General features: G+C 34.7%; 1 protein-coding gene across 1 annotated transcript in view; it reads right to left on the bottom strand.

Moving 5' to 3' along the window:
- The window catches only part of DACH2 (dachshund family transcription factor 2), a 631,698-nt gene that overhangs the window by 371,391 nt on the left and 246,564 nt on the right, over positions 1–13,743 (bottom strand). The window contains exon 3 of the mRNA XM_065900209.1: positions 11,954–12,066. Within this exon, the coding sequence (XP_065756281.1) occupies positions 11,954–12,066 (113 nt within the window). The remainder of the gene's footprint in view (positions 1–11,953; positions 12,067–13,743) is intronic.

Below are 13,743 nucleotides of genomic sequence, written 5' to 3'. Positions count from 1 at the left end.
ACTATATGCCAATAAACTGGACAACCTGAAAGAAATGGACAAAATCTTAGAAATGCACAACCTTCCAAGACTGAACCAGGAAGAAACAGAAAATATAAAAAGACCAATACAGGCACTGAAATCGAAACTGTGATTAAAAATCTTCCAACAAACAAAAGCCCAGGACCAGAAGGCTTCAGAGGTGAATTCTATCAAACATTTACAGAAGAGCTAACACCTATCCTTCTCAAACTCTTCCAAAATATAGCAGAGGATGGAAGACTCCCAAACACATTCTGCGAGGCCACCATCACCCTGATACCAAAACCAGACAAACATGTCACACAAAAAAGAAAACTACAGGCCAATAACACTGATGAACATAGATGCAAAAATCCTCAACAAAATATTAGCAAACAGAATCCAACAACACATTAAAAGGATCATACAGCATGGTCAACTGGGGTTTATCCCAGGAATGCAAGGATTCTTCAATATATGCAAATCAATCACTGTGATACACCATATTAACAAATTGAAGGAGAAAAACCATATGATCATCTCAAGAGATGCAGAGAAAGCTTTTGACAAAATTCAACACCCATGTATGATAAAAACGCTCCAGAAAGTAGGCATAGAGGGAACTTACCTCAACATAATAAAGGCCATATATGAAAAACCCACAGCCAACAATGTTCTCAATGGTGAAAAACTGAAACCACTTCCTCTAAGATCAGGAAGAAGACAAGGATATACACTCTCACCATTATTATTCAACATAGTTTTGGAAGTTTTACCACAGCATTCAAAGAAAAAGAAATAAAAGGAATCCAAAACAGAAAAGAACTAAACTGTCACTGTTTGCCAATGACATGATAGTATGCATAGAGAATCCTAAAGATGCTACCAGAAAACTACTAGAACTAATCAATGCATTTGGTAAAGTAGCAGGATACAAAATTAATGCACAGAAATCTCTTGCATTCTTATACACTAATGATGAAAAATCTGAAAGTGAAATTAAGAAAACACTCCCATTTACCATTGCAACAAAAAGAATAAAATACCTAGGAATAAACCTACCACGGGAGACAAAAGACCTGTATGCAGAAAATTATAAGACACTGAAGAAAGAAATTAAAGATGATACAAATAGATGGAGCGATATAACATGTACTTGGATTGGAAGAATCAACATTGTGAAAATAACTATACTACTCAAAGCAATCTACAGATTCAATGCAATCCCTATCAAACTACCACTGGCATTTTTCACAGAACTAGAACAAAAAAAATCACAATTTGTATGGAAACACAAAAGACCCCAAAGAGCCAAAGCAATCTTGAGAAAGAAAAATGGAGCTGGAGGAATCAGGCTTCTGGACCTCAGACTACACTACAAAGCTACAGTAATCAAGACAGTATGGTACTGGCACAAAAACAGAAATATAGATTAATGGAACAGAATAGAAAACCCAGAGATAAACCCACACACATATGGTCACCCTATCTTTGATAAAGGAGGCAAGAATATACAATGGAGAAAAGACAGCATCTTCAATAATTGCTACTGGGAAACCTGAAGAGCTACATGTAAAAGAATAAAATTAGAACACTCCCTAACACCATACACAAAAATAAACTCAAAATGGATTAAAGACCTAAATGTAAGGCCAGACACTATCAAACTCTTAGAGGAAAACATAGGCAGAACACTCTGACATAAAACACAGCAAGATCCTTTTTTGGCCCACCTTCTACAGAAATGGAAATAAAAATAAAAATAAACAAATGGGATCTAATGAAACTTCAAAGCTTTTGCACAGCAAAGGAAACCATAAACAAGATGAAAAGACAACTCTCTAAATGGGTGAAAATATTTGCAAATGAAGCAACTGACAAAGGATTAATCTCCAAAATTTACAAGCAGCTCATGCAGCTCAATATCAAATAAACAAACAATGCAGTCCAAAAATGGACAGAAGACATAAATAGACATTTCTCCAAAGAAGATATACAGATTGCCAACAAACTCATGAAAGAATGTTCAACATCATTAATCATTAGGGAAATGCAAATCAAAACTACAATGCGATATCATCTCACAGTTGTCAGAATGGCCATCATCAAAATATCTACAAACGATAAATGTTGGAGAGGGTGTGGAGAGAAGGGAACCCTCATACACTTTTGGTGGGAATGTACATTGATACAGTCACTATGGAGAACAGTATGAAAGGTCCTTAAAAAACTAAAAATAGAACTACCATACAACCCAGCAATCCCACTACTGGGTATATACCCTGAGAAAACAATAATTTAAAACGTGTCATGTACCACAATGTTCATTGCAGCTCTATGTACAATAGCCAGCACATGGAAGCAACCTAAGTGTCCATTAACAGATGAATGGATAAAGAAGATGTGGCACATATATACAATGTAATATTATTCAGCCATAAAAAGAAATGATATTGATTTATTTGTAGTGAGGTGGATGGACCTAGAGTCTGTCATATAGGGTGAAGTAAGTCAGAAAGAGAAAAACAAATACCATATGCTAACATTATATATGGAAACTGAAACAAAAATGGTTCTGAAGAACCTAGGGGCAGGACAGGAATAAAGATGCAGATGTAGAGAATGGACTTGAGGACATGGGGAGGTGGAATGGTAAGCTGGGAAGAAGTGAGAGCGTGGCATGGATTTATATATACCTCCAAATGTAAAATAGATAGGTAGTGGGAAGCAGCCGCATAGCACAGGGAGATCAGCTAAGTGCTTTTTGACCATCTAGAAGGGTGAGTTATGGAGGGTGGGAGGGAGATGCAAGAGGGGGGCGATATGGGGATATATGTATATTTATAGCTGATTCACTTTGTTATAAAGCAGAAACTAACACACCATTGTAAAGGAATTATACTCCAATAAAGATGTTAAAAAAAGAAAAACAAACAGCAAGGTCCTACTTTATAGCACAGGGAACTATATTCAATATCCTGTGATAAACCATCCTGGAAACGAATATGAAAAAGAAATATATATATATATAACTGAATCACTTAGCTCTACAGTAAAAATACAGAAAATATAAATCACCTAAACTTCAATGAAATATTTTTTTAAAAGTCAACATCTGTTTACTATAAGAACTCTCCACAAAATGGGCATAGAGGCAACAAAACTTGACCTAATAAAGGCCTTATATGACAAGCCCACAGCTAACATCATACTCAACAGTGAAAAACTGAAAGTATATCCTCTAAAATCAGGAAGAAGACAAGGATGCCCACTCTCACCAATTTTATGCAACATAGTTTTGGAAGTCGTAGCCACTGCAACCAGACAAGAAAAAGAAATATAAGGAATCCAAATTGGAATGGAAGAAATAAAACTGTCACTGTTACTATGCAGATGGTATTATAATACATATAGAAAATCCTAAAGATACCACCAAAACACTAGAACTCATCAGTGAATTCAGTAAAGTTGCAGGATATAAAATTAATATATAGAAATCTGTTGCATTTCTAGACACTAACAATGAACTATCAGAAAGAGAAATTAAGAAAACAGTCCCATTTACAATCGCATTAAAAAGTATAAAATGCCAAAGAATAAATCTAAGTAGGAAAAGACCTGTTCAAAGAAGCTATAATACACTGATGAACAAGACTGAAGATGACACAAACAGATGGAAAATATACCATGTTCATGGACTGGAAGAATTAATATTGTTAAAACAACCATACTATCCAAGGCAATCTACAGATTCAGTGCAATCCCTTTCAAAATACGAATGGCATTTTTCATAGAAGTGTAATAAATAATTCCTCGTTTGGATTAGAATACAAATTCTAAACTTTGTATGGAAACACAAATGATCCCAAATAGCTAAACCAATATTAAGGGAAAAAAGTACAAAACTGGAGATGTCACACTCCTGATTTCAAACTATACTACGAAACTATAGTAATCCTATCTGTATGGTACTGGCACAAATACAGACACGTAGATCAGTGGTACAAAATAGAGAGCCCAGAAATAAACCCACACACTTATGATCGATTAATCTACAACAGAGAATGTAAGAACATACAATGGTGAAAAGACAACCTCTTCAGTAAATAGTGTGGGAAACAGTTACTTGCAAAGGAATTAAACTGGATTACTATCTCACACCATGAACAAATATAAATTCAAAATGGATTGAAGACTTAAATGTAGGACCTGAAACTATAAAACTCCTAGAAGAAAACACAGGCAATAAACTCTTTGACATCGGTTTTGATAATATTTTTTTGATACATCTCGGGCAAGGGAAACAAAAGCAAAATAAATACATGGGACTACATCGAAGTAAAAAGCTTTTGTACAGTGATGGGAACTATCAACAGAACGTAAATGTCACCTACTGAATGGGAGAACATATTTTCAAAGGATGTATCTGATAAGGAGTTCATATCCAAAAATATACAAAAAATTCATACAATTCAACATCAAAAGAACAAGCAACCTGATTAAATCTGAGTAGACATTTTTCCAAGGAAGACATACAGACTGCCAACAAGCACATGAAAAAATGCTCAACACCACTATTCATCAGGGAAACTCAAATCAAAATCACAGTGAGGTATCACCTCACACCTATCAGGATGGATATTATGAAAAAGACAACAGAAAACTAGTATTGGCAAGGATGTGGAGAATAGCAAACCCCTTTGCGTTGTTGGTGTGAATGTAATTGGTGTAGCCATTATGGAAAATAGTATGAAGGTTCCTCAAAAAATTAAAAGTAGAACTACCATATGATCCAGCAATTCCACTACTGGAGATTTATCCAAAGAAAACAAAACCACTATTTTGAAAAGATATTTATTCTCCTATATTCATTGCAGCATTATTTACAATAGCCAAGATATGGAATAAACCTATGTTCCCATCAATAGATGAATGCATAATGAAGAAGTGGTATACATACAAAATGGAATACTACTCAGCCATAAAAAAGAATAAAATCCCATCATTCATGACAGCATGGATGGACCTTGAAAAGTGTTCTTTTTTAAAACTTAAAGTTTAGCTACCTATATACACATAGACACACATTAAAGATTTGGGAGCGCTTAATAAAGCACTATAAAGCTTATCATCATCATCATCACCATCATCATCCTGTAAGGTTTGCTTAAATTCCAAGTTTTCTCCTCCATCTACATTGGAAATAAGCAATGGCTTTTGCTCTATGAGCCATCAATATAATACAAAAAATGATTTGCAGGCATCTAAAAACATTGGGTGGAGACATTTTTAGGTTAGGATAATTATAATATATATAGGAAAAAAGCACTGACAAATATTTAAATATAAATCAGTGTTTTGGAAACCCAGATTTATCTAATATAATGAATGAAGTTCCTGTTATTAAACTGATGTAGTTAATCTTTTTGTTTAGTGGAGATACCGAAATTGTATGTTAGTCTAAACTCTATATTAGAAAATTTTAGTCATTCAACTCTGGCTCCTATTAGGCCAATGGTTCTTCCTGGACACACGAGAAATAAAGAAAATGCAATGACATGAAAGCAGTTACCATTTGTGTGACATGAAGCATGCTTTACAATATTACTCATTGAAAAAGTCAAAGATAGTCACAGAAACAGAAATGTCTTAAGTTGACCATTAAAAAGGTTGGTTTGGTTCTTTCTAGATAGATCTCTCCTGTCTTACACTCACAGAAGAAAGGCCTAGGACCACTCTGTCCTCCTTATGACCACTTCTTAGCATCCAAGCCAACTGAGTAAGAATATGAAATGCATCTTGAAAAAGGAAGGGTGCTGATTCCAATCATGCTATCAGGCTAACTGGCATTATACCATATCATGAAGCTAACATCTCACTGCAAAGACCTGGCAGGATTCTACTTATGGCTCTGCCAATCCTGAGTTGATTGTTGTAGCTACTATTACAGAATTGGATATTCACAGGCTCAGTTTCCCAAGGAGTTGGATGGCAGCTGAAATTCCTAAAAATATTTTGTCACAATAGAACTTGAAGAAAAAAAAACAAACAGATGAAGAATCTGCTAGCTTTTAAAGAGTGAACACTACAGGAATTTCATTTGAAGCACTTTATTACTTCCTTGTAAGTTGTCAGCTTAAATCTCTCTCAGGCCAAATTCCATGTCTGTCTGTTTGAAATAGTTCATAAACTGAGGAAAGGGAGGTAGTCATATTTTGGGAAATTCAAAGGCACACATGACTAATCCATGCTTCGAATGTTATCCAGGGATATCAGCACTTCTCCAGATCTGCAGAGAAAGATGGGGATAAAAGTCCTTCCTCTTTTTCCCTCTATAACCCAAAATATTTTACAGAAAATACTAGGTAATAGGATTATTTTGTATTAATGACCTATCAGGGAATTAAGACACACAGATTGTACAATAGAAACAGAGACAGAAACATGAGATGAGAATATCAGCAGTGCAATACATGAAGGCAAAAAAATTAAATTTCATCATTTTGTAGTAACTCAATGAAAGGCTGATGGAATTTGAGAAAAATATGACTCACAAAATGAATTTTAGGGCTTCCCTGGTGGTGCAGTGGTTGAGAGTCCGCCTGCCGATGCAGGGAACACGGGTTCGTGCCCCGGTCCGGGAAGATCCCACATGCCGTGGAGCGGCTAGGCCTGTGAGCTGTGGCCGCTGAGCCTGCGCGTCCGGAGCCTGTGCTCCGCAACGGGAGAGGCCACAACAGTGAGAGGCCCACGTACCGCCAAAAAAAAAAAAAAATGAATTTTATTTCAATGTGTTGTAATGTTTTCTCATATTGTTTGGTGCAGAACAGATGTTCAGGAAACATATGTTAATGAAAAGACAGCCCTCAGAATGGGAGAAAATATTTGCAAAAGAAGCAACAAAGGATTAATCTCCAAAATATACAACAGATCATGGAGCTCAATATCAAAAAAACCCAAACAACCCAATTAAAAAATGGGCAGAAGACCTAAATAGACATTTCACCAGAGAAGACATACATATGGACAAGAAGCACATGAAAAGATGTTCAACATCACTAATTATTAGAGAAATACAAATCAAAACTACAATGCAGTATTACCTCACACCGGTCAGAATGGCCAGCATCAAAAAATCTACAAACAATAAATGCTGGAGATGGTGTAGAGAAAAGTGAATCCTCTTGCACTGTTGGTGGGAATGTAAATTGATACAGCCACTGTGGAGAACAGTATGCAGGTCCCTTAAAAAACTAAAAATAGAACTACCATATGACCCAGCAATCCCACTACTAGGCATAGTCCCTGAGAAAACCATAATTCAAAAGGACACATGTACCCCAAGGTTCATTGCAGCACTATTTACAACAGCCAGGACATGGAAACAACCTAAATGTTCAACAACAGATGAATGGATAAAGAAGATGTGGTACATATATACAACGGAATATTACTCAGCCATAAAAAGGAACGAAATTGGGTTATTTGTAGAGATGTTGATGGAGCTAGAGTCTGTCGTACAGAGTGAAGTAAGTCAGAAAGAGCAAAACAAATATCATATATTAATGCATATATGTGGAATCTAGAAAAATGGTACAGAGGAACCTATTGCAGGATGGGCATAGAGACGTAGACATAGAGAACGGATATGTGGACACAGGAGGGGAAGAGGAGGGTGGGATGAATTGGGAGACTAGGATTGACATATATACACTACTATGCGTAAAATAGATAGCTAGTGGGAACATGCTATAAAGCACAGAAAGCTCAGCACGGTGCTCTGTCACTACCTAGATGGGTGGGATGGGGGGCTGTGGGAGAGAGGTCCAAGAAGGAGGGGATATAGGTATACATATAGCTGATTCACTCCATTGTACAGTAGAAACTAACAAAACATTGTAAATCAATTATACTCCAATTTAAAAAAGAAACATATGTTAAATGAAAATCATGAATTCATATACATTTTTATCTATAGATAGATATTAATTGATAGATACATACATATATACATACATACTATATCTCTTGGTCTGTAGTTACATAGATATAATCTCTAAATTGATATCAGACAATATTGTCAAGAATAGCACCTGTGGGTCCTATCTTAGTGAAAAAAGAATTATCATCAGTAATTAGTATGTTGATTATATGTATAGAAATTAATTTTTGGAGCAATTTTTAGATACCTAAATACATTTAAATTTCCCAAGTATTTTAATGACCCTACACCAATGCACACACACATTTTTATTTATACTTTTCATTTGCTAAATGAGATACGTTTATTAATACCAGAGACTTTAGCATAGCCACTCTCTGAATTATCTCAAGATCTGAATTAGTGGGGTTTGAATGAATCAGTTTCCATTATACAGAGGAAATATAACAAAGAGGAAAATAAACATCTTTGAAATGGAAAAATGATACACATCAAAAAAGGAAATAAAATCACATAAAGTAGAAAATTTGAAATACCTTTATGCTAAGCAGATAAAACAATATGGCATACCTGATATTATTCTGCATTTTTAAGAATTTACATGTCAAGCTATATGAATAAATAGAGAGCTCTTCTCAAATGACTTAACCATTTCTAAACCTTTTTACTTTCATTTTTTTGCTTGCAACTGTTGGGGGAAAAATAACAATTTAAAGGCAAAAATAATATACAAAAGCATCACTATATTTAAAAAGTGATGTCATGATCATTGCATTTTGTTACCCTTAGACCCCATTTTCAAATTGCAAATGCAAAGAAATAATATAAACAAATGGAGAACAAGTTTCATTTACTTAGGCAAACTCAGTAGGGTTCAAAGAGGCTTCTCCAGACATATGACATTGAAACAGAAGATAACAGTAGACTCTTATCAATAATTAATTTGACAGTTGTATGTAAAATTATACAGAGCTGTAAAATATTATCTCTTTCTTTACAAAAAAATGTTGAGACATAAGGACCTGAAACAGGAAAATACTGTAAAGCATTTTATCATTTGGGAAAAAAAGGATAATTCTCAACCCATAACAAATCATATTAAAAATATCAACTGAATTCTTCAAAAGTATATTTAAGTAAAATTAATGAAAGTTAAGTTTTTAATGGATAATAAGTGTAATGCCAAATATGAAACTTAATGATAGCTAAATTGAGAATTGATTCTATCTCAATTATCTTTGCTAATGGAGGAGTGAAGAAGTGTGTCTAATGCAAAATAATGCATAATCCCAGAATTATTTCTACTTGGCTTACAGAGCATTTTTTTTCTTATATGACTGTAATTGAGTAGGATATCCTTGAGCATGTAAAATAAATTAATGTATTCTAAAAAGAGAAATTAGTATAGAGCTGTGCAGATTCCTCTTCCTTCCCGTTTAATGATTTTTCTACTGTCTGCTATTTAGACTGAAGTATTCATGCCTTTCCCTACCCCATCCTTTATCTATCTCTATCATCTCATTCTAGGCACAAGCAAAGGGTTATGAATTGAGGAGTCTTTTTTTGTTCCAATAATTCTCACTGTGGTAAATCCAAGTTGTAAGACGGAAGGCCAAGGCTCTAATTCAAGGAAGGAGGCTCCGTTATCTTGTAGGAATTGAAGCATACATGCCAAGTAAATTAGGAGGGGATGAAAACCTCAAACTGGATTTTAACATTTACTATAAGACATCATGATGATGAGGAAAAAGTATGGGCCCTGGACTTTAAAAGACCTGGGTCTGAAACCCAGTTCTGCCACTCAGTTGCTCTGTAACCTCAAGCAATTAATTTAAACTCACTGAGCCATACATTGTTTACTTGAAAAATGAAGACAATATTCATAAGGTTACTATAAGATTAAATGAAGTGTATATAAAACACTTAGCACCCATGTCTGGTACTAATAGAAACTTAATATATATTACAGGTTTTTCTCAACAGATAAGGTACCGAAGTTTACTCAAGAGTACATTAGCCTCAAAGCAATTATAAAATCCTTTTTTTCTTCCATCTACACAGGATACATCTTTCATCAGGACACAGACCTGATTATTTACATGGTACTGATTCTAGGCTCTGTCAATGTATTTTAGAAGTCAATAAATACATTATCATTTATTGAGCACCAAGGTAATATATTTCAGGCACTGTTATGCCCTCTATATTCATTTATATGCACAGGGCTGCTTTCTTCTTGTATCAGAATTTGTTTATAAATATTTAAAGTCTAAAAAATCATTATCTAATCCCCAAAGCCTGAGTCTCTTCCTAAATTCTCTATCTTAGCTAATGACATAATCATCCAACTTATAACCTAGGCTAGACATGAATCATCCTAGATTTCATCCTCTCGCTCTCTATTTTGATCAGTTATCAAGTGTGTTTAATTCTAATTATGAAGCAACTATGAATCTCTTTTCTACTTTTGAATTCTCCTCAATTCAGGTCCTCAGTATTTCTCCCTTCATTGCTACTTACCTTCAACAGCAATTGTTTTTAAAGCATTTACTCAGTTACTTATCAGTGGTTCCTTTTACCTACAGCAGCTTTTTTTTTTATTTGAACAAAATCCTATATGAAATAGAACATGTAAAATTCTGAGGCAGAAGTGGGGAACCTAGAAGTACTTCCCCAATCCCATGTCAGCCAGTAAGGAAAGTCCTTGAAAGACCCTTTGGAAAACCTTTGGTCTATAGGGAAAAAACTGTTAAACAAGATAGCTTCACAAGCTGGTTTTTCCCACTCTTTCTAACTCTAACTCTAACTCTAACTGTATCACCTATAAGTCTCCCATCTTAAATCTCTGCTCCCATCTCTTCCACTTAATTGCTATTTCCCCTAGCATACCAGGCCCTTTCTCATCAGTGTATATCTGTCTACAGAGGATGTTTTTCCTCTGATTCTCCATCTGTCCAACACTCAGCCTATAAGACATAACTCAAATCTCTATGAGCATTACCCAACTTAACAAATTGATTTAGTTGCTCCCATTCTGTGATATTATAGCACCTTGTATGTACTTGTATTATAGTCTCTATCATACTTTAATTAATTTGAAATTATTAGTTTACATGAACTTCTCCCTAATTCTACTGTGACAAGGACTACTACTCATATAATTTTGCATTACCTAGGATCTAATACCCAAAACACATTAGGTTTTTTTAGTTTTATATATCATTGAAGATACAAAGATCATATTGTCATTAAATACATTTTCTACCACATAGTAGCTTTAATGATTTTTAAAGGTTCAGTTAGAGAAATAGCAAGCTTATTTTTTTTCAATTCCTTTTTTTAAATTGAGGTATAGTTGCAAGCTTATTTTTGAGTGTTTTATGTGCTTTTATGTTCTTTGTTTTAGAGAATCAAAAATGCAAGTTTATGAGACTGGTATTTTTAGGGGAGTACTGTTTATCACAGTGTTCGATGAAAAACACTGAATCATTATTTAAGACAATGACTACTTGCACTTTCTTCTTTTCTAATCATAAGGTACTACCAGGGATGATGCATATTATTTCTACATTTTATCCTAGAGTAATAACATGGAAAAGATACACAGATGCCCAGAACTTTTGGAAACAAAAGGAATATTATTGAGACATATCAACAAGCAGGTATACTACATCCCATAGGAGGCTTTGAGAAAATGCTAGTTTGGCCAGTCCCCCCCAGCCCCCGCCATCTCTGCCCACAGCACACAAAAACATACATACATACACACAATAAGGGCTTGAAAGAGATTTCTTACAAGGAAATGACAATTAATTTTTAAGTCATGTCCATTTGATTTGAGTCACTGGAATAACAAAACTGTTTTCATGAATAATCAAAAAAATTCAATAATGTAACCTCTAGTAGAGCTTGAAAAGCTCTGAAGGACAAGGCAGTTAGATCAATATTAGTTCATTTCAAATGCTGGGCAGTATGAAGAGACAAGGCTGATCATCGGATGGATTTTATTACCTGTCGGAGTGATAAGTCCTGGTGATAAGAGGCCTGGAACTGAATGGGGCAGAAGGCGAGCATTGTCCTGCAACACTCCCAAAGAACGCTTAGGAGGCCTGCCAGGCCTTGAACTGTTGAAAAACAGACAAAGATCAGGTTAAAATATGCTCTTTGGAAATACCATCACTTGCTACATTCGCCTAAATCTTGTTTAATTGCCAAGAATGATATACTTTTATATTAAAGACTATTTTCATTGATTACTAAAGGACCAATACTTTATACTAAACTTCCAAAATAATTATGGCAAGCATTAAAACCATAAGAGATCAATTTCTAGTTTAGATTCTATTTACAAGCCAGCACTTTGCAATACAGCTTACCTGTTGTGAGAAACCCAAAGTTACCCCCTCTCTTAAAGGTACACTTGATCCCTGGTATTAATACATGCAACTGAGATCTGAGATAGGGGCTCACAGAATTAGGATCGTATAGAATATGAAGTGATTAAGTCTCTGTTCAGCATGCCAGAGGTGAGGGGTAAAAAGCTGATATGTAGAATAAGACCTGATGTTTACTAGCATTTCCACAGCTGCTGGGAGCCCACAAGGAACAAAGAACCCCTGCCCTCAGGATTTTTTCATACCTATTATTTAAACCAGGCTGTATAACCAGCAGTACACTCTCTTGGAGTGGCTGTACTAAGGAAACCTGCCACCTTTGCAATCTAGGCTGTTTTGTCTCACAGATTGATTGGTATTTTTAACTGATGAGTTGATGCTAAACTTAAAACATCAACCTAACCTATTCTATTTGCACATTCTTCACCCAGGTGTGAACAGTTTGCAGTTGCAAATGTTAATACATAAAATAATGAAATAGAAAGTCAGTATCAGGCTTCAATCTTGTACTCTAATACAGTCAGTGTACTAAATATATTATTTAGAAGCTGTCACTACATGAACAGACTTATAAGTCACTGAACATTAGGATCAAGTCATTCTCAAGTCATGCAGTATATTTCAAATATTACTTTCTTAATGTTACTTAAAATACTGCTGTTGCTTCTTAGTAGAAATGCAGTTTACAAAGCTGAATAAGAGGGATTTTGACAAAATACTGCAAAATACTATATTAAATAACCCAAGCTGCAAAAATGTATAAGGTTCAGATAGAGAACATTTCCAAAAATGACTTTTTGTTCACAAAGAAATTTAAGTTAAACCTCACTCTATCAACATTGCAGTAGCAAAGTGCTCCATCAATGTAAGACAAACTCTGCTTTCAAATGAAGACGACTTCTAGCAACCTTATACAGAGGTACTATTACCCAGTTCATTTTTCATACACTGTGCTGATGTTATTTTCTTTCATTGTACATCAATATTGTATATCAATCTAGCATGAAAGATTCTTTTTTTCTCATTTAATATTTCGATTTTATAAACTGAATCTCCTCTCCCTCTTTCTACTCAAGTTTGGGCTATAATTTATTTTCTTTAATTCAGCGTTGTTATCCTGTTTGTCCTTGCCCTGTTTTATGGCTTCCTAACTCTTTGAAGGAATAGTGATAAGAAAAATATCCAATTTACTTCAAATGCCCTAAAGGATCCCAAGGTCACTGAACAATATTCATCAGGTTATATCCAGTCATTAGAAAAAGGCACTTTTTGTTGAATAATCGTCACCAAGTCTGTACTTTCCAAGTGATTCTTTGTATCTTTCTATTTGTCAGAATTCAAGCCTACTAACTTTATTAAAGACCACCTGATAACTCTTTGTACTTTTCCAGCATAAAAATTTCAGTG

Source organism: Phocoena phocoena, chromosome X (assembly GCF_963924675.1).
Source record: "Phocoena phocoena chromosome X, mPhoPho1.1, whole genome shotgun sequence".
Lineage (NCBI taxonomy): Eukaryota > Metazoa > Chordata > Mammalia > Artiodactyla > Phocoenidae > Phocoena > Phocoena phocoena.
Note: the sequence above shows the minus strand (reverse complement) of the source record. Positions and strands in the feature narration are given on the sequence as shown.